At 42.2% G+C, this 26,646-nt stretch overlaps 1 protein-coding gene across 1 annotated transcript in view; it reads left to right on the top strand.

Annotated features, from left to right (window-relative positions):
• The window catches only part of hivep2a (HIVEP zinc finger 2a), a 61,693-nt gene that overhangs the window by 26,833 nt on the left and 8,214 nt on the right, over nucleotides 1-26,646 (top strand). The window contains exons 2-10 of the mRNA XM_008303868.1: nucleotides 10,466-10,540; nucleotides 10,667-12,007; nucleotides 12,504-14,395; nucleotides 14,611-14,871; nucleotides 15,169-15,337; nucleotides 15,652-15,745; nucleotides 15,933-17,721; nucleotides 17,913-18,070; nucleotides 26,049-26,224. Coding sequence (XP_008302090.1) covers nucleotides 11,017-12,007; nucleotides 12,504-14,395; nucleotides 14,611-14,871; nucleotides 15,169-15,337; nucleotides 15,652-15,745; nucleotides 15,933-17,721; nucleotides 17,913-18,070; nucleotides 26,049-26,224 — 5,530 coding nt within the window. The 5' untranslated portion in view covers nucleotides 10,466-10,540; nucleotides 10,667-11,016. The remainder of the gene's footprint in view (nucleotides 1-10,465; nucleotides 10,541-10,666; nucleotides 12,008-12,503; nucleotides 14,396-14,610; nucleotides 14,872-15,168; nucleotides 15,338-15,651; nucleotides 15,746-15,932; nucleotides 17,722-17,912; nucleotides 18,071-26,048; nucleotides 26,225-26,646) is intronic.

The following is a 26,646-nucleotide window of genomic DNA, read 5'->3' as shown; positions in this document are numbered from 1 at the left end:
TTGAGACAATGAACGATAAATGGTCCCTGTGTTGCATTTAATCAAAGTTAAAACTAGTGCTTCACCCAACTGAGAATTTCGTCAGTTCAATCTGGCTTTTATAGTCAGAAAAACTCAGGTTTCAGTCTAAGTGTGTTTATGTTAAATGCTCTGAACTCATATAGCGCTTTACTACCTTTTACAAGGGTTCCCATTCACGCACACTCACGCCAATGGCAGCAGAATTATCAGCTTTGGGTTCAGTGTCCTGTCCAAGGATACTTCAGCATGTGGAGGGACTGTGGAAATCCAACCTTGCAATTAGTGGACAACCTGCTCTACCACCTGAGCCACAGCTGCTCTTTAGGGCCAATTCATGCTTTCTGCATCCGCAAGGGCACACATGACGTAAATGTCCTCATTCACCCAAATCTGCAAAGATCGTCGGCACTAGAAGCAAGCCGACTGCTCGCTTGTGGTGCCTAAAACAAATGTTCGGTTTGAGGAGACACTTTAGGAGGAGACTCTCTGCCATCCACAACTTAATATTTCATCGTTGAAAGAGTTGTAATGGAAGTCATCGTTGCAGGTCTTTGGTGGTGCTTTGATTTGGAGATGTTTTCCTTCGACGGAGCCCAAACACGGTCTTCTAACTTCTCCAGAAGTCCTGTGTTATGTCCATCCACTGTGCTCAACACACCTCAGGGATATTTACATTAACACCATGCTATAGTCTGTAGGTAGCTGCTGCCACGTTTTTCTGCTACAGAGGTGCGAACACCAAACTTCTCAGTTAAATATTCAGTCACCAAAAACCATACACAGTGACTTGAAAACATGATAATTTACATTTAACCAAAAAAAATTACTAGCTTAATGTTACATACTGACTCTGAGATTTTATACAGATTACATTTGATCATTTATGTTCTTCTAGGTGTTTTTATAGTTCTTCTCATGTAATATTAATTGAATTTTCCTGATGTTTAATTTCTGATTTTTTAACCCAGTCTGCTGTTTTTGTCAAATGTACGAGAAACTGCTTCAAAACGATAATTACCCAGATTTCATTGTCAGTCCGTCAGAATCGAACAGTGAGAGCTCCTTTTTAGTGCTGCCTTCTTGCAGCGCCACTCCACGCTCTCACAAGGGAAAATAAATCTTTTGTAAAAGAGGCAGAGAGGCTGATTTTTTGCACCCACAAGAGCAGAAAATAGACCAGAATTCAATGCAGCTCCAGTAAAAGACAGGACGGGTTACGAGAAAGTCTCTGTGTGTTTCGACTGGAAAAGCTCTCTGACCACCTACACGTATAACCCAGAGGTGACAGCAACCAGCTCAGGCACTTTCTTTAGAGGCTGTCAAAAAGCTCTTTGGGAAATGTAGGAAGTGAATAACAGAAATAGAAGTAAAGGAGACATGTTGGTGGAAAGTGGGGATGGAGTGGGCTGTATACTCCTCTGAAGGGCTGTAAATCAACACCGAAATGTGAATTAAATAGTTAGAATCCTTTATAAACACGAGTTTTTCAGTCAGTAAGTAGATCTTCTCAGCCTCCTTCATTGCTTATGAAGCTGCTCTCATTTCATGCTGGAGGCTTCCTGGTTAAACCGCAGCCTCCTGCTGTCGGCCTTCACCGGACCAGCTTGAGCTCAGGAGCCTTGCTCAAGGGCACAGTAGGCGTAGCGGTGCAGAGGGAAGGTGATGTTTCCAATTTTCACTAAGATGCAAACCTCGTGCAAACAGCACAACTCACACATGACTTTTTAATCTTCGACACAAAGCGGTATAAAACTTTTACCTGGCCCAATGTAAGAAAGCAGGTATTGTAATATAACTGCTGAGCAAGTGCATTTTTATTTATAAAACTTATGGCAGGGGGTGAAATTGGCCTTACATTTTATTTGGCCTGGCACCGGGATGCTCTTAAAATGTTTTAAATTTAACTTTGCTGCGACCTCCTGTCGGCCTGCTTGCGGTTCACACATACGCTGTTTCTGTTTTCACCCAGAATTAAAAGGGATGTTTTCTCTCAGGCACAACTGCCTTTCTTCACATTGTGCTCAGATTATAATAATCTTGTCAAACCACAATCCTGTTTTCAATTTTTACAGTTCATTATAATGTTTTTTTTTTTTAACCAGACAGAGATGGAGTTTGTTTAGTCTCTGTTTTCAATTGTATTTGTTTTTTGTGTGTTTTTGAGTTTTTTCTTATATTGCATTGCAAGTCTTGCACTTTTTATTAATTTTTTTTTAGTTTTAGGTAGTGTTATAATTAATTATGTATTCTGAATCTATATTTTTCCACTGAGCCTATGATTCTGTTTTGTATTTTTCTACTGAGCACAGTATACGTCCTTGAAGATAATTTGGCCGATGAGAACTTTGCACACCGGGAGACAGCGGAAACTCCTCTGTTCTATCAGTTACTTTAGATACACGCCTTTTGGACAACACACACACACTTTGTATTCGATCCAAGCAGTTCTGTTTACATTTCAGTGAACTTCCACGTGAACAGTGGTTAGACTAAACTGAAGATTTCTCTGGTTTGTTCTTGGGGTTCCAACTAAAGAATCGGGCTAACAGTAGGTTGACCAAATTAACTCTCTTCTTTCTTAATTTCATTTTATCTTAATTGTCATGGACTCAGCACCAATTTCTGTTTAATGAAGAATCACCAACTTCTGTTAGTCCTTCTAGAAAACTCAGATGGATATAGATGCTAGGTTGTCAACATTGGACAGTTTAACAAAACCCAGATTATGTTCAATGATGTTGTGTTTTACATCCATAACCAACTGTTAAAAAATGCCCGCTGTTTCCATGATCTGTGTGTGTCAACTCCAGCTAGGTGAAGGTGAGGAAAGTGGTTTTAAGTGATGTATGATTAGGGTTAGGTGACTGAAATACATAAAGAAAAGATGCCATTAGGAAAAGGTCAAGGTTGTCTTTAAATAAGACTGCAACTTTCCAGGTTTGTAAGAAGAACCTCAGTGCTCTGCACACAAGTCAGATGGGCTACATTCTCATCCACCACCTCAATGACCCCATCAATCGATGGTGCAAGCACCTTTTTACAGTCTATAGTTGTTGTTCATTGTGACATCGTTCTCTAATTATGACAGGAGTAGTGGAGGAAGTGGGCCACAAAGCCCATGTAGGGCAGATGGGGTGGATAGATGGGTCAATAAAAGACAGAATTTCAACACAGCAGACTGCTGTTCATTTTGTGATTTTAACGGTTTCTTTTAACAATGATCATTCAATAACCATAAGCATATATTTATTAAGTCTGCTCTTCCCTACATGTCACTGAACCTGACCATGTTGTTTTTGTGCCTAAATCTATATTGATGCTATATTATGTGCCTTTAAGTCATATTCAGAGGTTAGAGACAAGACTGACTGGAGACATACATCACTCTAGACATAAACCTCGGACTTCATCCAATATGAGCGACACTCCTTGGATTCTGTGCCGGTATGAGATTGAAACATCTGTTAAGTGAACTCATAGAAATAGTACTTAAATAGGCACAATTCTTCTATCAACAAATATTAGGTTAAGGGGATTGGACGGATGCTTGGTCACCGATTGGCACAAGAACACAATGTCAGACTGAATGATGACGTGAAAACAAAACGGTAATTCAGTGTAATCACCAGGCTAAACCGGCACTGTAATGAGTTAACAAACCTAAATCTACGGATGGATTAAGGGCGGTTAAAATACTCGGTTGTTACGCCAGTAGATGGACCAATTCCAGTTGCACACTTAAACTCACACACACACACACATTCTATGGTTCAGCTTATTGTTCCAGTAACTTGTGCGTCCCTGCAGGTAAAACAAAGGTAGGGTTTTAATGGAGGTGTGTGCGGTTTCGGTCCAGTTGGGGCCAAACAGAGCAGAGCCAAAAAACAAACACACTGCCAGCTGCCCTCAGTCGGCCCTTCTCCCTCTTTCCCTCTCTCTATGGCTGTATAAAGTGGTTAATCACTGAATGGAAACCATTAGTAACACGTTTAAATAATTTACTTAGCGTCTGACCACCCAAAGTACCAGAACACTTCGCCTACTGCTCAGAAATACGAACCCAGCCTTTGTGTGCCACTATGTGTGTGTCTAATCCATGGATGCATGTATTTGGTATACATATATCAGTGTGTGTGTGTGTGTGTGTGTGTGTTAGAGCAGCGGTGGCACCTGACACCAGCTGGCATGACTCTCTTCCTCGCCGGCTGGGTTCCATTTCAAAACACACCATTACCTCACCTGAATTCTTTGTGTTGTGCCCCAGTTCCCTAAATTGTATGCTTGTAATCCTTTTTGATTTTTTTTTTTTCCCCTCCTCAACTCTGCAATGTTTTTCTCTCCTTCATCCTTGTTTTCTGCCATTTATTCTCACCCTGTTGTTTCCTCGTTCCCTTATTGTGGTGCTTTTTAGCCTCTTTATTATGCCAGAAAAATGTATCTTAGGTTTCCTTGTTGTGTTGTTCCCTCATTTATACATCTCCTGCCTTCTTTTCAGTCACCTGTTTCCTTTGTCCTGACTCCGTTGTGCCATTTTCCTCTCATCCTGCTCTTTTTTTTTGCTCTCCGTGAACTGTTTTTAACATCTTTGTTCTGATTTTTTCCTCTCTTTTTCATCCTGTATCCTTTTTCCATCTGTCTGCCCTTTCTCGGGTGTGTGTTCCCTTTTCTCTGCCCTCTTGGAGTTTGTATTTTTTCTGTTGTTTCTTCCTGATATCCTTTTAAATCCTTGTCCCTCCTCTTGCACCCGTGTTTCCTTGTGTTCCTCCGTCTGTGTTCTTTTTAGCTCTTCTTTTCCCTTTCCTGTCCTCAGCCATCGCTGATTCTTTCCATTAATTGTTCCCCCTTTTGTGTTCTCGTTCCCTGTAAGTTAATACTCCCCATTCCTCGACTGTATCCCTGCATCCTTATTTCCTCAGTGTATTATTGTTCTCTTATCTGCATCCCTACTTCGTTCTTTACTGTTCCTCTCCCCTTATACTTGTTTCCTCATTTATATCCCATATCCTTCTGTCCTTTCTGTTTCCTTGCCCCCCTCCCTCCACCTCTCTCCCCTTGCCGTATTTTTGTCTTGTATCCTTCCTCGCTGTCCTGTCGGCTGTGTTACAGAGTATCAGATCTGACACCTTAGATTTCATTGTGTGTTTGGCTGTGGCTTTATGAATACAAATAAATGATGTATGCTAAAGAGTGACAGACAGGGGGAACACGCACACAAAGATGCTTTCTCTCTGTTTTTGTGTCACAGGAATTCCAGCCATTCGAGTTTGGTATGCAGCACCCTGGCGGGCCAATTTAAGAATAACTAGCGACACACACACACACACACACACACACACAAATACACGCAGTTACAGCAGAAGCCCACTCTGCCCTCGTCTGGGTCTTTCATTGAAAGTAAATGAGAGGCTTATCTACTGCATATCTGAACAAGACACTGTAGGAGAGGGATTATTACTGAGCGTGTGTGTGTGTGTGTGTGTGTTAGATACACACACACACACACGCACACTCTGATAATGATTCAAGGAGGGAAGGGGATTTGCACAAATGTTGATCTATTATCTTGTCATTTTGGCAACATTATTCCCGACTGTCATTCCAATGAGGCTGGATGAAGTGAAGTGAAAGAGAGAGAGAGAGAGAGAGAGCCTTCAGCCCTCAGGATTGAACAGCCTCCCACACACTTCATAGAGCACCAACACACACACACACACACACACACACACACACACACACACAGCCTTTTGTTCTTCCTGCATGGTTAATGCCCACACAGTGTTCATACCTTCAGGGTTTGGGCATATGTGTGTATGAGTGTACTTGCACATACCTGCAAGTACCTCAGTTCTCCTGAATCTCTTGTAGCTTCCCTTCTATCAACCCCTCTGCATAACAAGCGCCCGCACAACATCTGTCTTGTCGAGCTCAAGAGGTCCAAAGAACATTTTGTCCGAGGAAATTGGGTTACTGAGACACAGTTGGTGCTATCCTGAGGAATTCTTGAAACTCTTTAAGGACAGGTGTGTTTGCAAAGGTCACAGCAGGACTAACCGTCGAGAAAAGATCCCACAAACTGTCAGAAACTGTCCGAAGAGTGTTTTTACTTACAAATATGCAACAATTCAGGGTTTTTGTTGCGGGCTTAAATGTGTCCATGATACCAAATCGTGAAAACTGTCAAGTAACAAAAGCTGGCATTAAATGCCACATTTCCTAGTAACCCTATTCAGGACTTTCATGTTGCCATATGTGGAAGGTCTTTCAGGGTCCACTGGACCCCAAGAAAGAATATGTGCAACATTTTTGTTGGTATTCCTTATAGACTTTTATACTATGTTAAATACATTTTCTGATAAGTTGACGTATTTTTGGTTCCAATTCCACGACAAATGTCCCTCTTTTTATATTTTAAAAAAAATCTTCAAAAACTAAAAAATAATAGCTGTCACCTAAACCAAATAGCCTGGGCTCCAAAAGACCCCGAAAGTCCTGAATAGGGTTAAAGAAATATGACTTCTTTTGTTAAGTAAAGGGAATTGTGTTTACACATCTCATAACAAAACTGGGTTTGTAGAATACACAAAGGGTTAACAGCATTTCCAGACACCTGCAGTAAAGGTTTGGATTTATAGCTGGGTGTTGGTTTGGACTGACTGATATCGCCACCACAACATCTGACTGATATATTATTACTGATAGTATGTCATTGCATGTTGTTATGCAACATACAACCATTGCTAGGAGTAGAGGGAACTCTGAAATCTCATGTGCAGTTTTAGACAGTTGTAATGCCATAAATCATAAAAAAAGAAAAGAAAATGTTGCATTTTATTTTCAAAAATGTAAAAGAAAACGAATCAACATGTGTAACATTTTCCAAGTTCAACTGTTACTAATCATAGGAAAAAAAGCCTCTACATAACATGGATGTTTTTCTACTTGTCTCCTATCTGCTCTGTGTGAACACAGGCTGCAGTTCAGCCCAGTTAAGCTGAACAGTCCCTACATTTTTGTCACTTTTCTGTCACTAATGGCTTTATGGTTGCACCAAAGTGTGCAGAATTTTTATTTATTTATTTATTTTTACCATTTCTGGCTCTGATAACTTGTGTAATTTTAGTATATGTATGTCTTTTTTTTTTAAGACAACATGCCAATCAAACCAGGCAGCAGTGTTTGGGGTTCAGAGGGTTAATTGCCTCATCTCATTTCTCACTTCAGGTGACTGCTGCTTTGCAAATTCAGTAAGACTACCATCTCCAGACCGTTTGCAGTTTAGACTTCTTTTAGATGTGAGTTATTGAAAATGAGAAGATTTCTGTTTTTCTTCTCTAGTCCATATAACAACTCTGTATACCATTGCATTTTCACAGCTCTGGTATAGTTGTGAGCTGTGAATCATTTCTTATCAATAAATCCTGAGGCACCATTTATATTTCGCTGTGACTCTGCAGTTGGTCAAGAAATTCATGGAGGTGTTTGTATGCACTTTATGAGAAACACACTTTACAGCATCCTGGACGTTGCTGTTTGTGGCTCAAGCGGTGGGATTCGAATATCTTGTGAATGTGACTGGATAACTGAAGACACATTATAACGCAAACAGGACCATTCAGTTGCCTACTCACAAATACAAAAGAGAAAGTTATCAGGTCTGTTATTCAAAGTAGAAGCATGCAGCGGGTACAAAACCACCCAGGTCTATTTCTATGTCTATGAAAGCTAAGCTGATCTCTGCTCCTTTATGTTAAGTAACTCTGGTTATTTAAAGCATTCTGATAGATCACTGTGTGCAAGTGTTTGAGAGTGTGTGCCTTACTATTTTTACCTCTCAGTATAGCCTCTGAATGCGCCTTGTTTTGACCTACCTACAACTTGGGTGTCTCGTCCTGCCCTTTGCCAGCCCACACACACACACACACACACACACACACAACTGGCACATATGCTTCCCACGCTCACACACACACACACACACACACATACACGCACACATAAACAGCGCCAGTAGCTATGTCTCTCCTACGCACAGGAACTGGGGCAGGTTGTGTCGGTGAACGTATGAATAAAGCTTTATGTAAGCCATTCACTACACGCTCCCACTCACTGTGCAGACTGTGACCATTGAAAACTTTCATTACAAAACCAGTCACCTTACATAAGGTTAAACACAAGTTTACCCAAGAATTATCTGCATGCTTTAAGGTCACACTCACTGCTGGGTTATTATGGGTGTGTGAGTCAAGGAGGTCAGGTGGCTGTTGAGGTGTGTGTGATAGCAGATGGTAAAGTTGCAGCGGGCGGGTTCATCCATTGGCGACCCCAAATGGCAGCAAGAGGTACAGTAGAAGTGCTAGTGGTAGCTCCAGATGATTGGTCAGGAGGCTAAATGTGTCTGTTTAGATTGAGAAAGGGTGAACTTTTTTTTGGTGAGTCCAGCTTTCAGTGAGTACATGTTTCTCTCAAAGTTAGAGGCTGCAGTAGAAGTTAAATCAAGTCAGTTGCGTGAATCTACTATAATTTCCATTACCATGCAAATCATATGAAATCGACATCTTTCTCACCATCCGTGTTTTCAAAATTTTTCTCAGTACAATTTGTCTAAATCCCCGTGTTACCTAAATTACCTTATTACCTCTAATAGCAGTATGGGACTGTCATTCTGATGTGTACAATTTGTGAGTTGGCATGTTGCCATGTCAGGGTTTCATGTCCAAAATGTGACTTCCATTTCTTCTTGTGGGTGTCAGATAATAGAAAGCGTGTTATAATGAAGTGCAGAGGCATGAACACTCATCTTTGAATCATAAATAAAAAGTGAATCAGGGAGTTTTTACTAAACTGTCAAGTGGATTGAAAAGGAGATGTTCAAGCGGTATGAGATGACTTGTTGTAAATATGCGCTATACAAATAAATTAAATTCTTCACTAAACCTACAATTATTTAAATCTCAACTAAACTGGACTTTAATCAGCTTCCCATTCCCCAACTATGGTACCTTTATTACTTCTTCTAGCTATGTTGCATTTCCAGTGTGTTAGGTGTCAAAAGACACATAAGTCATGTCACCCTGACACCTCTAGGTTTCACCATTGTAGAATGATACCAGGCACACTATTGTGTTTGAAAGTGCTTTTCAGGGTCTTGCTCACAAACTTTGTGTCCAAGTTATGACCAAAGACAGTCTACGTTTGCCCATAGTTATGTCAGTTGACCTTCCAATTAGCATCATCGCGACTATGTTGCCTGAACTGAATTGAATACCCATTTTTACCCAATAGAGGAGTCAGTCTTTTAGGTTTCATACCACATTCTTGCACTCTTAACACCATGGAAAACACAAAAATATGACCCAAGTCTGAGATAATGTTTCTGGCATGTGTTTGTGTGTCTGCGTGTTAGCGAATGTGTGTGTAGTGGGGGGGGGGGGTTACATTTGAAAAACACAAGGTAGCCCAAATTTAACGTTCTTGCTGCTAAGAATAAAGCATGTTTTCCTCAGGTGCTATTTATAGAACTCACGTTGGGCCCCCAGACACGCACGTCACTGAGTCCTGCTTACCAGCACTGAGGCCACAGTGTGTATAGATGTGAATGTGTGTGTCTGTGTGTATTTCTGTCGCAATCTGAGTGCGAGGGAGGTTGTTTAAACCCCAAGATGAGGAAATACAAAGCAAAAAAAAAAAAATGCAACTTCAGCAGGCATGTTTATGTGCGCTCTGCGGCTCTGTGCTTCTCCTGCTGTCAGGTGTTGGTGTGGTTAAGAAACGTTAAACAGCGGAAACACACACTGTGTCTCTTGCAGTTTTGCATTGCACTTGCAGTGTCTGCATGCACTGCATTCATGTCTGTGTGTGTGTCTCTTTTTTTTGTTTCTGTGCGTGTTCCCTTGTTTGCTTTTCAGCCGCACACATACTAAGTTTTATAAAACTCTGACACTCAGAGAAGAAGGAAAGGTGCTAGCGCTGATGGCTCCTCTTCGACTTGGCCTTTTTGGACGCCTACACACATTATGACACTCCGACGTCACTTCCACAGCGCTATTTATAAGCCTTTGTGTCTTTTTAGGAACAGCGTGGGTTTGCTTTTCACCGGTGACTCACTGAGTGGAAGGAGGAGGGAGGGCGGGAGGGAGGAGAAAGGGGCGGAAAAGGCAAAAAGCACAGATGGATTCCAGTGTGAAGAAACTAACTGAGCAATCAATGACATTTACATTCACACATCAGGCATGTTCTTGACAACTTAATGAGTCCTCTTTGCACAACAAAGTATATGGTAGTGTGTTGTGTTTAGCAGCCAAAATGTCACATCCACACTAAACCAACGTATGGTAAGAGGGAGATGTCAGGTTAAACGATCTGTACAGCACTGAGTCTGATTGTTGTAAATGAATGATTTTGGACACAAAACTAATTAGTTTTTCTCTCTTCTGTTTTGCTGCAGGTCTCTTTGTGAGAAAACCGAATGACTTTTGAAGCTACAGAAAGAAGATCTACAAGCACTTTTGCCTGAAGAAAAGTTAGTATTTATCCTATGAATATTTAACATGTTGATAACCATGATTTACTGCGTCATTAAATACTATGTTTGCTTTAAAAAGCTCTCTACAAGTCCACCAAAGTTTTCTTTTTCTGTCCTCTCCAGATCACTCAAAGATTCTTCTGCCTTTAGATGAACTGGACACAAAAACAACGCACAGCAACATTAGTGTTTTTACAAAATGGCAAAAGGAGAGAAACATCTCTGATGTTACCCACTAAAGCTCCCCTTTTCTTCCACTTCCTGACTCCTGTTCCCAGCCTGGCTCTACAATCAGTCTATTTCAGCAATGGATGGGTACCTCCTGTTTCTGTGAACTTGTTGGCAGCCCTTAAAGGTTCAGCTATCATGCCTGGTAGTTTGGGGACCTTGTAACCCTCCACAACGTACCCTCCCAACTCCCCCACCATCCCCTCTCTCCTTCCTCTTCTAAACCACAGAAGAGCTTCACTAAAATGGAGCCTCGTGAATCAGCTGCCGCAGGGCAGAAATGCTCAAATAAAGAACTAGTGAAGGAGAAGGTACCTCTGCAAAGAAAGTGGGCGTCTGAGCCTTCTGCGAACACCAAACATAGCACTTTTGCTGACCCGGAAGCTAAACACCGTGAGAGTTTGCCGTGTGGTGCTACCGGGGGATCAGCACCCCAGCAGAAGTACGCAATCACAGGGAATTCTGGAAAGCTGCTATCTGGACCATCTGCAGTTGGGGCCATAGGAGGCCCACCATCTCAAGACCCCCAAGGGCCCTTTGCTCAGGGGTTCCCGAGGGGATACTCCTTTCAGCTGGGCCAGCCATACCCGCAACATCCCCAAACTGAGCGCTTCCTCTCAGGAGCCAAACCACAGCCAGGCCTGGAGCCACATGCCTGGCCATTTGCTGGCCAGTTGCCTTCGGATGACCTGTACCCTGTAGGACACCCGGGCCACACTCACCCACACGGGGCTGGGGCAGGGAGGTTTCCCCGTCAGAAATCTCCCAGTTTACCCAGCTCCTTTGGACAGTATTCTCAATCAGGGCCTGAGCCAGGAGAGGAGGGCTATGGCAAAAAAGAGCAAAAGCCCAAAAAGCCTGGAAAGTACATCTGTCACTACTGTGGTCGAGCTTGCGCCAAGCCCAGCGTACTGAAGAAACACATCCGCTCACATACTGGAGAGAGGCCATATCCTTGTGTACCCTGTGGCTTTTCTTTCAAAACCAAGAGCAACCTTTACAAGCATCGCAAGTCCCATGCTCATGCCATCAAAGCTGGACTCGTACCATTTTCAGAGCTAGCTGTGGCTCGCAGTGGGGACATGGACCAGGCATCCCCAGTGGGCGAGGCGGAGGTGCACTCAGATGGGGAGCAGAGTACAGACACAGATGAGGAAGGCGTAGAGGGCTCCACCATGCTGACGGACAAAGACAGCCCCATCCCACAGATCTCTTTTGAAGCTGACAAGAATACAGGTCATTTTCTTTCTGCAAGGCACATTTTGAAAAAGTCACCATCTTTAAAATCCTCCATTAAAAACAATCACAGAATATCTCTTAAAAGTCATACTTCTCATAAACCAAAACATCTTTGTTCAGACAACTTTTCTTGACTTCTGCCTATTTCATTAGAAATCAACAGATTTTGGGAAGCTTCTAAACCTGCTAATTTATAGTAAATCAGTAGGTGTTAAACTTTTGATGAATAACATATTGTTTGCTATGGACGTTTTTCCAATGACTAAAACCTCTAAATAACAGTGTGATGGTTTAAAATATAAATACATCAATACATTTGGATTTGTGGTGTTACACACTGTTTCTGTTTTTATGTACTTATTTATTCGTATTTCTGCTCAAGATAATAATGATTAATATTCAGTCCTAAATAGCTTTTTGTGTGCATGTGTGTGTCTGTGTGTGTGTGTTATGCGTTACAATATATCACACTGCACTCTTTCTTACTCTATAGGTGGCATAGAACCAGCATATGCGGACTCCGCTGAAGAGCTGTCCATGGGATCTATGAAAGTGCCTATCCTTATCGTTCCCAAGCCTGGGGGAGTCCCCTCCACAGGAATGGAGTGTCCACCCTTTCATGACATAAAGGGGTCACACCACATGTTGGCATCACAGGCTGGTGGGAGAGCACATTCACTGGATGACTCCCCCACTATCAAAAAACGTTTGGCCCTGCGGCTGAATGACAAAAAAGGGCAGGACTGTGACCTCACCATGTCCCAGTCTCTTAACCTCCTCAGTCCTCACAGCAAAGGCAGCACTGACTCTGGCTACTTTTCACGCTCTGAGAGTGCGGAGCAGCAGATCAGCCCTCCTAATACTAATGTCAAGACGTACGAAGAGATTATGTTTGGTCGGACTTGGTACTATCGAACCAAATCCAGATCAAGACAGTCTATCACAGTGGGCATGGCAGGAGCAGACCCCAGTAGCCTTGCTAGCTTAAAGCAACCAGGTGCTATTGTGGACATGGGGAGGAGACCAGATGATCATATGTCTTTCAGAGGAGATGTGGGAATCTCTGGAGATCCCAAGCAGTATCCAACTGGACCCTGCCAAAGCAGTACAGGACTACTTGAGCCTCCATCAGATTCTGGGCCCCTTATTAGGAGTAACTCCATGCCAACATCTTCCCCTCCTAACCTCAGTGTTCCCCAAGGGATAAGAGGAAGCCAATCCTTTGATAACATGGTGGCATCAGATGATGTGTTTTACCCGCCAGGCCATCCCAGACTCACAAGACAGAGTGCATTTGAACATTCAGCCAATGAAGCCCATGTTGGAGACTCTGAGGGCTATGGACACATGCCTAAGAATTTAACATCATCTCTGGGTATTAAGATTGGTGAGCGCAGCCCAGGAGTCCCAGAGCATGTTGCCTACAGTCCATATGGTACTAAAGTTAGCATGTCAGAAATAGCCACAAGAAAAAGGAGGAAAGAGAAGAGTGTTGGGGATGATGAAGACAGCCCTGGACACTGTGACAGTAGCTGTAGTGGTTCAGTAGAAATGATAGGGGAATATGAATTTAAACAAGGTAGTTTCGATGGGTCGAGAGCCACCCCAACAGGGAAAGGCTCTCTTCATAGTGCTCACAGCCAGTCTGACAGCTTTGATACCTGTGCTAGCATGTGCTCTGAGGACATTGCACTATTTGCTGACTCTGAGGGCAGAAAGGCAGCTGGGAATGTCATATCAGTCATCCAGCACACCAACTCCCTCAGTCGTCCTAATTCCTTTGACAAGTCAGAGTCCTTTGAGCAGCCAGGATATCAGCCATCAGACAAAGTTCTATCTAATCAGTACTCTGAACAGTCTGATACAGAGATCTTTGAAGATGCTCTTAGTCCTGAATCAACCCTTCTAAGGACAGAGAGCATGGAGCAGCCGCTACAAAGTGACAGTGACCTAGCCTCCCTTTCACCTTTGTCAGCTGCAGCTTCACCTGGCCAGCCTTATCACATCCCACACAAACTAGTCCGACAACCCAACATTCAAGTTCCTGAGATAAGGGTGACTCCAGAGGAGCCAGACAAGCCTGAGAAGGACACTGAAACGCCAATGTCCAAGGAGCCGGAGAAGCAGCAGCAGCATGTTGAGGAGTTCCAGCTGCCACAAAGGAGTGACACACTTTCCCAGATGCCATCAGAAAAACTTCCACCCAAGAAGAAAAGGCTGCGCCTGGCAGATATGGAGCACTCGTCTGGAGAGTCAAGCTTTGAGTCAACCTGCACCAGTCTTTCTCGCAGCCCTAGTCAGGAGAGTAACCTGTCCCACTCCTCTTCCCTTTCCATGTCCTTTGACAGAGATGAAGGCCTCAAGTCTGTGTCCCCCACTAAACAGGTACCCAATTTTATGTTTAGTCCTTTCAAGTGTTGGACTTAGTCCACGCAATCTTATTAAACCTTTGTGGTATATGCTGGTAGTAACATGGCTAGGGTACATTATCTTTACAGTTTTATAGTTGTAGTGACAAGACTATGCTGTCATGTAGCATCTGTAATAGACGCCATGTTCCCAAACAAAGTGGGAAAAATGTCTTTGTGTTTCTGTACCAGGATGACTCGTTGGCTTCTGGTGGTGGAGCAAAGCAATCAGAGTTCCTCACTGTGCCTGGCAGTGGTTATTCCAGCCACCACCAGCAGAGAGAGATGAGAAGATCTTCATCAGAGCAGGCACCATGCACGCTGCCCACAGAGTTGCCTGAAATGCGGAGCAAATCCTTTGACTATGGAAGCTTGTCCTCCTCCAGACAGGGAGAGCTATACTCCAGTGCCTCTGCAATGAAGGAACGCCGGCGTGGATTTCTTGTTCGACAGGTAAAAATAAATAATGCAATACTTTAAATAATATACTAGAACTCCTGGTTGTCATTTAAAACATTTTTGCTGCTGTAGATTTTTTTTTGAGTTACAGTAGACCCTGACATCAGTGGTAGAGCAAAAGAGACCTTTTTAAGGTCTAATCCACCACTAGATTTTTCTGGTGTCTGTGTACCGCACCTACGTCATTCAAATTTCTTGGCACTATATCAGCATTACATTATTGTTACTTCTGCACTAAGTACCCTAAGTTTTCTTTCCCACTGTTCTTACCCACTTCTATATATTTGACAGGCTTCACTGAGTGTTTATCCAGAGGCAGTCTCCCAGGAGCCAGGAGGTTCTGAAATGTCAATCAAACAGGAGAGTTTGGAACATGGCGCATGGCCTGGTCCAGCAGGATCCCCCCACAGCTGCAGCGACGTGGCCAGCAGACCCAAGAGAGCTGGCACTAACAGTGGTGGTAAGCCTTGCATTATAGTACTTGAATTGTTGTGCAGCATTACATGTCCAAGGTTTTAAGATTTTGTATAACGTTACATTGATTATTACCCTTGAGTCAAAGATTAAGTAAAAACTCAATTCATAGCATCTTAATCATTTGTAATGCACAGTAGCATGTTTTGGTGCCTTTCTCTTTTCAATAAAGTAGGCAGAGTTTACAGTGTGTGGACTACATTTACCTATTCTGTTAGACATTTCTAGTACCAAAAATGTAGGATTTCTCTTACAGGAAAGAATTCAATTTCAAAATCTATTTTTTTTTGTTTTGCATAGGTGTAGGACCTCACCAACATCAACAGCATCACCAGCATATTCTCCAGCAAAGTATCAGTGAGGACAGCCTGCAAGATGAACCTCTCTATAGCAGGTAAGAAAGTTTGTGTTTCTCTATGCAAATCTAAAAGCCTGATTAGTATTTTTTATTGATTACTGTAAGTACTCTTTCAACAATTGCCTGTGCTACTTTTCCAACTTGTTCTACCAACTACTGGTATTGTTTTTTAATACTAAGATGTAGATGAGAAAATTGACTATTCATCTTTTTTCCTTATCAGGTCCCAGCAACATCGCCTGCAAGCCCAGGGCTCATCATCTGAGGGAGAACATCCCGGTCATGACGTCAAAAACAAGGATATAATCCAGCAGTACCAGAGTGGTCCCCCTTATCGTGCATGGTCCCCATCACAGCCAGGTCTATTCTGGAGTCAGGAGGCTGAACAGACACCTAGACAGCAGCAGACCCTCCAGGCCCAACAGCAACTCCAAAAACTCCACATCAGATCACCAGGAAACCTGCCTGGCCACCTACCCCACAAACAGCAACCACTCCACCACCTACAGCAAATCCATGATCAACAGCCATACGATGGAAAGTCAGAAAATCCAAACTCTCAACTTTACACTGCCTCCTTTTCATCTCGCACCTCTCCTCTCTCCCAGCAACAGCAGCAGAACTTAGGATCGATCTCTAAGCTTCCATTACCCAACTCCACTACCCCTTCCATGCTTCTGCAGCAGATCCAACCTGTCTTTGCCACCCAGAACCTGGGCTCCCAGGCCTCTTTGCCTGGTTTACTGGTTCCTGTACGGATCCAAACCCATGTGCCATCATTTGGTAGTGTTATGTACACCAGTGTTAGCCAGCTAATAGCCTCCCATGGAAGTGGGGCACAAGGATTAGGCTCAGCCAGGCAAGGCAGTGTTGACAACAGCAATATGTCTCCCCCAGTCGGGGTTTTGAATGTCAGCAAGCCACCTACAGGAGTTGGAGGAGGCATGAGTGGAACAGGTTTCAACTTATCACACTTCCTAGGACAGACTGATGGTGCATTGCTGCGTTACCCTCTCTGGAAGGGTCCAGATTCACTGCCAGAGCCACGGCTGAACACAGGGATTCCACTGTCACTAACATCAGGCACTATATCAACCACAGACGCCTCAGGATCTGGCATCGGACCCAGCAAGCGCATGCTTTCCCCCGCCAGCTCACTTGAACTCTTTATAGAGACTAAGCAGCAGAAAAGAGTGAAGGAGGAAAGGATGTATGGACAGATTGTCAAAGAGATGAGCGCCGTGGAGCTAAGTGGAACTGAAAGCAGCAGCAAGCCTGAGAAGAGAGGTCAGAGAGCCCATCTAAAAAGTGAAGGCTCTATGGATGATTCTGAAAGGATGTCTTCTTCTCCTCCACTAAGTGACTTCCCAGTTGCCACCAAGATTGCCATTCCTGTCCGTTCATCTGCCCCCCACCTCTCTGATGTACCCCGGGCTGAGAGCTTCACCCCTCCTCTCCAGATTGTCACAGACCGTTCTCCAGTTTCAGGTGGCCGGGACTCCCCAGAGGAGCTTGATGTGGACGATTCAGCTCCAGAGCCCAACTCTAGTCCAGAGTCCATGATCTCCTCCAATGATGCAGAAGATAGTGATAACACAAAGCAGCCTACAGCTAGCAAAATCCCTGTCAGCATGCTGGTTCAGCTTGCTGCCAACCAAAGCGGAGGATTAGCTGGAGCAGTGGGTCAGACTCTGTTACTAACAGATGTGGCTGATGTCCAGCAGTTTTTCCAGTTCCCAAGCCTGCGCACCATGAGCAGAGTCAGCTGGTGTTTCCTGAACTACACCAAACCCAACAGTACACAGGCTGCTTTACGTAGCTCTGTCTACAATTCATGGTGTGTCAGCTCATATAATCCTAATCCTCTGAACCTCAGTACCAAGGCTGCACTGGCTCTGCTGAGGTCCAAACAGAGGAGAAACACTGATTCGATGTACACAGCAGCAGCCATGTCACCACCCAGCTCGGGAAAACTGGTGTCATCTGTGGCCTGGAAGCTGAGGTTTGATCAGGTATGTCCTGTAATGTTGTGAAATATGCAAGTTTTGCACACTACAAAAAGACATACCGAAAAAATAATCAAAGTGTGCTTAAATGGATGCAAATTTAGGGAACTACAAGCACAGTTAGTGTGAAAAGATGTATCGTACCCTGCCCTTCATGCTACTCATCTCTTCGGCTGTCTTTTCTTCTCTCTCTGCAGTTGAAACCAGAGCTGATGCCAGTTGATGTCAGTAATTTTGGGAGGAAGATGAAGGGAGTGGTGTCATGGGACCGTTCGAAGGAGGAGCAGGTAGAGAAGGAAGTCTCAGCCAAACAGCCCGCCACTGAACCGACCCGCATCAAAATCTTCGAAGGCGGGTACGTCCAACAAACATACACACTTCAACAACTACAGTCCAATAAAGTTGCGGAATATTTATCATGTGCATCATAATCTCAAATAATAATCAAATAATAATATTACATGCTTTCTGATGACTGAAATCAACAGAATAACAGTTGTCTAGCAGTTTTTGGCCTCTATGAAATCAAAAAGATAGATGTAACATTCAAGCATTTAAGTGTAACCAGTGGACAATCGAGGGTGATGACGAGGGATGCCATGTCCCTTGTCATTAAAATGACCAAACTGTATTCTTTATGTTCACCTGCGGTCACCCATGTACATGGATATGTGCACTGGTTGGTGATGAGGGCGCACGGAAGTGCTCCCATTGGGCCATCCCAAATCTGTGACTGAAAATGGACCTAAGTAGTCCAATTGTAGTCTAGTATAGCCATACCATACTCTAGCACTGACACAGTGCTATGTAGAATGGTCTGGCTGAACCTCATTATCTTTAAACAGCTCACAGTTGTTTTGGGCAGTACTTAGCTAATGATGCAGCAATGGAGTCTCTTCGTTTTCGTGGAACATTTGCATACAGAATACAAAATTTGGTAAATTGGAAAATTTTGAATGTTCAGTGTGATAGGTTGCTGTTTGGTGGTTGTTGCTGTTATTTCCGGAGTGAGGAGGATTTTGAAAATGGTAACAAGTAAACAATAGAAGGGGACGAGAAAGCTTAGTAACATTTGAGAGTCATTCATCAAACGAAAAAATCTGAGAGATAGCCTTAAGTGGAAATAAACAAATAAATAAACGTTGACATATACATATATGTAATGTATAATTAACATGAATTTATATATGCTTTACAACAATCCTTACAACACCAGACCCTTTGAATTGTCTGTGAACTACATACATACCAAAGATTTTACCAACATGTTCAAACAGAGGAAACAATATTGATTTGGTAGCATGTTAGGTGTCTTTGTCAACACAGTGTCAATGTTCAATGACATACGCAGCTCATGTTTTTTTGGGAGAAAAAATGAGCTGAACTTTGATAGTGACTAAGATCTGGGATTTTGAGCCTCACATAGTAAAAGAAGAAGACTACAGACCTGATTGTAAACCTTAAGGGAACATTTCAGAGTCATGAATCATCTAACTAAACAAACCAATGTCTCAAAATAATAACACACAGTATTGCAAGATGTTTTTGCTCTCTCTCTTTTTTTAAACAAATGTCTTAACGTCCACTGTAGTAACATTTGTATCCAGTTACCAGGTTGCAGAGCGAATTTAGATTTTAACTTAAAAACAAGAGGAAAAAGACAACTGTAAAACTGGGGTGAGAAGAATGTAAGAGACACTCAGACATATAAAATCAAGTAATAACAAATAAATGAAAATAAAACCTTTAGAACTGATGTAGTAAAGCCATGGCTATAATAATATAAGATTTAGGAAGCGATTCAACTCGTTATGTTTAAACCAAGATTTGGAAACAGTGACAGAAACCCAAGTGAGGCTGAATAAGGGCCTCAGATAGCTGAACTCCCCTCACATGAATGAGATAACTGGGGCCTCAGACTCTGAAAATACTGAGCTGTCATTACTTTTTTGCCTTTTTCTTAATCCTAGCAGCTGAATATTCAATAAAAATGAACACTGATGGCCTTTGTGTGAACCGTGAGGACATCTGTTTCATCACGATTAATCAGAAAAATCTGCTTAGTTACAAAAAAGAGACGACTTATCCTTTTACAGCCTATTCTTTGGGCTTAATTTGTGCCTGTGAGGGTCAAGCCAAGAGCCTGAGCCTGGTAAACCCATCACAGGCTAAAGACTCGAGCCGCATCGCTGTAATTGGACGTCAACTTCTATAATTCTTGCTCCCACTTTTATAGACTGATGTGAAGTGGGATCTGTCCCTCATTAGTTGTATTTTAAAGGCTTTTTCACACTGTTTTTCTAACATCAGCAACTGTAGTGTTTATTTATTTTGGTAGTTGCTTAGAGTAGAAGCCCTTTTTAAAAATCCTATGACATTTCTTTATTGAATGTATATGCTTTTTTATGTTTTTCCATTTACAAGTCTTTCATTTATTATCCCATATAGTTAATTATTATTTAATAGTGACTTCAGATTGCGTTATTGCCATTTTAACGCATGATCACAATGTGCCTCGCCCTGCTGATCCTGAACTTAACCTCTTTAGCAAGCTTTGGTTACATTCTGATGGACACGTCGAGGAACAATTTTTGCAGTTTCTTACTTGTCACAACTCTACACAACCTAGAAGATTTCCTCTATACGATGCAGAGTGAGCGCAGAACATATTGTAATCGTCCAACTTTCACAAAACGATCTTTGATGGAAACAATAATTTGTCGTATTCAAACTGCAAGGCTTACTTACAGGCCACAGGTTCACCTCAGCACTACTACAACACCATATCAGCTAACATGGGCCCTGAATTATTAATTAATTATCCAGTCATGTCAAAATCTAGTTTTAAAACCTTTGTTAGTTGTTTGTGTTTCCTATCATACAGATTATTTTCCCAAATAAAGCTGAGTTTGATCAAATCACAGTGCAGTGTCACATCATAACGTCTGAAAGCCACATACAAAAATGTTTTAGTTCTATAATAATACACATATTTTGGAGAAACTAGGTCCTCATGAGAAGGCTTGAGGGCTAGAGGAGGCGTAGACCACAGGGCTTTCACCCAGGAGACTAAGTTTAAGTCCAGTGGGGGACCACTGTTGGTGTTTAAACGCTGTTTATTTTCATTTTCAGGCATTTTTAGTCACTGTGTTAAGCTGCTGTGTCAAGTCATTGTTCTGACTCACTGTTTCTAGTCAGTCTTTGCTTTCGTTTACGCGACAAAATCTCTTGGTTAAGTTAAAGCGTCAAAACTACCTGGTTATGTTCAGGGAAAGATGATGGTTTAGGTTAGAAGACATCCAGGAAAAGACGTTTTAGTTTTTGTCTACTTTCATTTTCAGTTGCTGTCTCTGCCCTTTTCTTAGTTGCTGTTTGCTCTTGTTTATGCAACAAAACTACTTGGTTAAGTTTAGAAAAAGATCATGATTTCACTTAAAATACACCCATGCAAGTGCTAAAGATGAAGCTCCGGTTGTTTTCTGCCTTGCAAGGATGACAGCTTCCACCTTAACAATAACCCCTAAAAAAACCACAAGCACCTCATAATTTTACAACCTTTTTTCTAAAAATGGTCTGTTTTCTGCTGCAGACCAGTTTAGATATTACACATTTATGAGACAGTGGGTTGCAATTCAGTGCAAACTAACACATATTAGGTAATGTTTCAGTGCAGCAGGTGTGGCTGCAGGAAGTAACGGGACCTCGGTAGGCAGGAAACATATTCAGACGGTACCTGGGGGCGTATGGCAAATTTTTTCCCAAATGAAAAACCTTAACAGGTTAATTGAACAAGATGAAACTTTGATGAAATGTGTGGACGTCTCCAAGCATTAAAAACTGTGACGTACCATAAGCTTGTATCCCTGACAACATTTAACATTTGAAAAGTTTGGCCTTTCTTGTTAAACACATCATTTGTTTATTGTCCTAAAGGCTACTTGAAATAATTAATTGATACCCGAATCTACTTTTAGATACCTGGAGTGTGGAGAGATCATTTTCCGGCTGAAAGGAAAGAGATAGTTTTTTTATCGTCACATGGGAACGCTGAGATTTTATGTGGAGTTTAAGGAAATAAAAGGTTTCGTTTGGTAGCAGTGACGCCAAGAAGATCCTATATTATTTATTATGTTGTTAGTAAAGTCGCTTAAAGCTCATTTTCCACATGGAAAGCACAGGCATTAGTATTAAAGTGTACATTCAGTGGACAAATACAGCCTATGTGAGGGAGTTTGAGCTGGAAGCCCCTGTAGAGAGAGACATTCCTACAGTATCATAATGTTTTATAGTCTACAGTAGAGCCAGTAAGACCAAGGTTACTGAATGGAACAGATGGTGCAGAGACACACAATAACATGCAAATATATCCTCACACACACACACTTACAGGGAGTTATTAAATGCAGCAGACAGTGAAGTAATTCTCTCTTGTCCCCAAAGGACACTTTAGGAGCAATAAGTGGATAAAAGCATACAAGCAGGGCATACAGGAGGAGACACACACATGCACCTACATGACCAGTATGCATGTAAGTGATGAGTAAATAGATGTACAAAACGCCACCTTGTAAAATACAATTAAAAATGAAATCCATAAATCCATAAAGTGCAAGTTTTGGCAAAGAAAAGAAATCCATTACAGACTTTATGTCACCTGAAAGTTTCAGTGGTTTTGAAAGCGAATCTCCTTTATGATCTTACCGTGTGCTGTGAATAAAACAGAATAAAAAAATATAATAATCATCATAATTCATTTTCATAACTGGCCGCAGCTGTGTAAACGTCTCGACTCAGACAAGCGTTCAGAGGTATTTCCCAGTCCGCCGTGCAGTTGAAAGACATATTCCCCCTCACCGATGCAGACGGATTGTTTGATGTACCTGATATTTGACCTCCTTTAACACATGAGGCCCTGAACTACTCATTACCCTCTCCTCCAGCCTCTGCAGACAGGACAGGAAACTTCACAGCTCAGCCGCCGTTTTCACTACTTCTCCACAAAGACAAAAAAAAAAACATGTTTTCTTTCTCTTTGGCACATAAAAAAGTAACCTAAATGTGATGCTTCTGCGGTTGAGCAAAGACAGACAAAATTTACCAGCATTTGACTGGTGGTTGGTGGTAATTTTCCTCCATGACAGACAGACTCTTGCAGACATGCACTGATCCTGCTGCCAAGTGTCCGCTGTTTCACTCAAAGCCTCATGTGGGATAGAAAATCACGTCTAACAGTGATGTTTTCTTTTTCTTTTCTTTTTTTTTTTCAAATCTTGTAAAAGAATAAGTGGGACTGCTTGGAGGACTGCGGTTATCTTTTTTTAGAAAATAAGGAGCAGCATGAGGAGGATGAACACCAAAGTCAGAGGTGGAATGCTGCATTGTTTCCCGTTTTAGCTTGAAACAAAAAAAAGGGTTGCTCATCTCACTGGGGTATGATCGGGTCAGCGTAGCGTGTTTTTCTCCTTGTTTGATTCGAGTAGTTTTTTTTTAATCCGGTTGTTTGATAGGAAAAAAATTTAAGAAAGGAAAGCTAATTAGACTTTTAGGTAGTGCACATGTGTTGTCTACTATCCTGATATCAAAATACATTCATGTAAATCATCTTGAGACTCTAATGATACGTCACCAGTTCACTGCAGACATGTCATTATGTGTGCATATAACAGCTAATACATAACATTAAAAAGTGCAGAAATGCCAAAGGCTTATGGCTGATAGTTTGTCTGGATCCAAATGGAGAACACAGACTTGACTGCACAGTTAAACAGGGTTTGTAATGGAGAGGGAAACGAGGGGTTAGAATCCAGAGGTGAGGAGGCTGTTTCTGCCGGCATAGCAGTCTGTAAGTGTGTGGCACTTGATGGCTGGTTGTTCTGAGCGTGGCCTGTGGCTTGGTGCGTGGCTGACTGACCATTTTAAGACAGAGGAGAAGGACGTGGCATCAGGTTTGCAAGGCTGGAGCTTGATAGTGGGAGCGAGCTGGCGAGTAGGCGACCAGAGGAGACGGGAAGCTGAGTCACTAGGAAGTTTCAGGTTAGACTGGGAGCAAAACTTCCATCCAGCCTTTCCCCTTTCTTCCACTTATCTGGGTTTTGGGCGTGGTGGCAGCAGGCTGAGCAGGGCAAACCTGACCAGTCCTCTTCTCAGCAACACCTTCCAGCTCATCCTGGGGGATTCCAAGGCGTTCCAGATCAGATATGTAATCTCTCTGGGATCTGCTCTGAGTTTCATGTACGAAGAAAACCTCCATAGAAGGCGCCCAGGTGGCATCCTTATCAGATGGCTGAACCACCTCAGCTGGCTTCTTTAGGAGCAGCGACTCTGCTCTGAGCTTCCTTTAGAGGTCCGAGGTCCTCACACTGCATCTACGACCAGCCAGCCGCTGCTTTTCAAGCAAATGAGAGACACAGAGAGGTCAAACAAGAGACTAACGGCAGAGGTGCAAACAAAAACTGTAGAAAAACAAGGAATAGGGAACAGAAATAAAAGCACTATGAGACCAAAACAATATTTTTCTAGCAATTTTGTAGTTAGTTTGCATAAAGAAAGAAATTAATATTAAATGCTATATCGTTTTATCAGTATCGTATCTGTCTAAAAATAATAACAATATAATAAAATAATAAATAAAATAAAAACTAGCACAATGAAGTGTTTATTTATTTATTTTTTTTTTTACTTCAGATTCATTTTTAATTTATTATTTGTCTTATCCAATCTGCATCTTCCACACTTCTGATCTTAAATTTTTCACATGTAACATTAGTACATATAATAAATGTGTATGTGTATGTGTATGTTCAGAACCGTTTCCTCGTCGCGTGCTGTTATAGTTTATCAGTGCTGTCCCTGATTGATGCCCCTTTCTTCTTTTTTTATCGACATTGCTAGAAGTTACTCGGGCCATGGGAACCAGTTACATGTTCTGGTCCTTCTTTGTGCTTTGCATCCACCCTGATGTCACGCTATCTGGGCCCTCTCAGGATTTTCTCTCTCTGATGCTCACAGCTGCGGTTGAGCAGAGAAAACCTGATTTCAGCCTTATTTAAGCAGAACCTCTGTGTCAGCAAGCATCTGTGTCCTCGAGCGTGACAGTGGATCTCGACGAGCTGCAGGCCTGCAGACCTTGACCTCTGACCTCTCTGTGGAGGACAGGGAGAGAGATGGAGAGAGAGTTTCTATGACAACCATTAGTGTATCCTACAAAGAAAACAGCAGCATATATATCATCCATCCATCCATTATCTATACACTGCTTAAATCCTCACTAGGGTCATGGGGGGCTGGAGTCTATCCCAGCTGACTCAGGGTGAAGGCAGGGGACACCCTGGACAGGTCACCAGTCTATCACAGGGCTACACTTAGAGACAGACAACCAAGCACACTCACATTCACACCTATGGACAATTTAGAATCACTGATTTACCTCAACATGTTTTTGGACCTTGTGGGAGGAAACCGTAGAACCTGGAGAGAACCCACGCTGCACAGGAAGAACATGCAAACTCCACGCAGTCGTCAACCGGGACATGAACCGGTGACCTTCTAGCTGCGAGGCAACAGTGCTACCAATTGTGCCACCTTGCAGCCCCACATATATATCATTTAATATAAAAGTTTTTATTACCAGCATACGCAGAGGAATTTGCTTCATGTCTCAGTGTGTGTGTGTTTATTATGTACATGCTAACTGGCCCTTAGGGAAAGATAAATACAGTGTGGTGAACTGAACTGCATCCCAACCTGCTGTAGAGAAGTTTCAAAACAGTGTTGGACTGTAGTTGTGCAGTAAAGAGGAATAATAAAGAGGACACCAAGAAGATATTAAATAATACCTCATTTGCTGGGGAACTGGCAATATGGCTTTTCAAACTTTTCTTACAACTTCTTTAGTTATTTTTATTTTTGATTCTTTTTTTTGTTCACGACTAAATTAAAATGTAAATTTTATAATTGCTCTAATTTATTCATGTCCAGCCTGAACGTTTTTGGGGAAAATATCAAAATGTGATTTTTCTGGCAGACATTGTTGTTAATGTTGCATTAGTGCTTTACTTTCTTTCTTTTTTTTTTTTTTTAAATCAAGCTTCAATTCAGGATTCACCATGTAATTCATTTAAAACAGAGAATGCCATGAATTTGTAAAACCACTGACATGAAAGGTTCACCCAGATGCACTGCAGTATATCCTGAGTTACTGCAATTTGCTAACTGTACTGTTTCAAATCATGGTTTGTTTTAGAATCGATGAACTGTATATTCCTATACTACAGAGGGAAAGCAGCAAATATAAAACATTACATCACCAAGATGTTCCTTTCTCTGTCTGCCAGGTATAAATCCAATGAGGACTATGTTTACGTTCGTGGTCGCGGTCGAGGGAAATACATCTGCGAAGAGTGCGGAATCCGTTGCAAGAAGCCCAGCATGCTGAAGAAACACATCCGAACCCACACTGACGTCCGACCGTACGTCTGCAAGTTCTGCAACTTTGCATTCAAGACGAAAGGTAAGGTTATTTATCGTTGTTTGTTGATCTGTCTCTGAATCCAAAGAAGACACAGACTTTTAAATGCCTGTAGTTTAACTGCATGCTGTAGATATCTAAAGCTAAAGTCCAATAACTGTGTGATGAATTAGCTCCTCGACAGTGAAAAAGCTTTTAGAAGATCATTTCAACCAACACTATCAACATAAACATGTGGAATACAAGCATGATCACATAATTCCTGGTGTTAGCAGCCTTTTAAAGCGGGTTTTATCAGAAAACAAACCCGACATCAGGTCCTTTCTTTACCAGGCTGAAGAATGAAATCTGAAAATGTAGAACTAAGCAGCTAAATGAATGAATAAAACATGCAGACAGGCTGTTTTCTGCAGCTGTGGTCAGACAGGAACCTCCATCATATCAGGGGCTAAAGATGCTGACGA

This window comes from Stegastes partitus, unplaced genomic scaffold (genome assembly GCF_000690725.1).
Source record: "Stegastes partitus isolate 25-593 unplaced genomic scaffold, Stegastes_partitus-1.0.2 Scaffold2086, whole genome shotgun sequence".
Taxonomy (NCBI): domain Eukaryota; kingdom Metazoa; phylum Chordata; class Actinopteri; family Pomacentridae; genus Stegastes; species Stegastes partitus.
The sequence above is the reverse complement of the archived record's forward strand: the minus strand, read 5'-3'. Positions and strand labels throughout refer to the sequence as shown.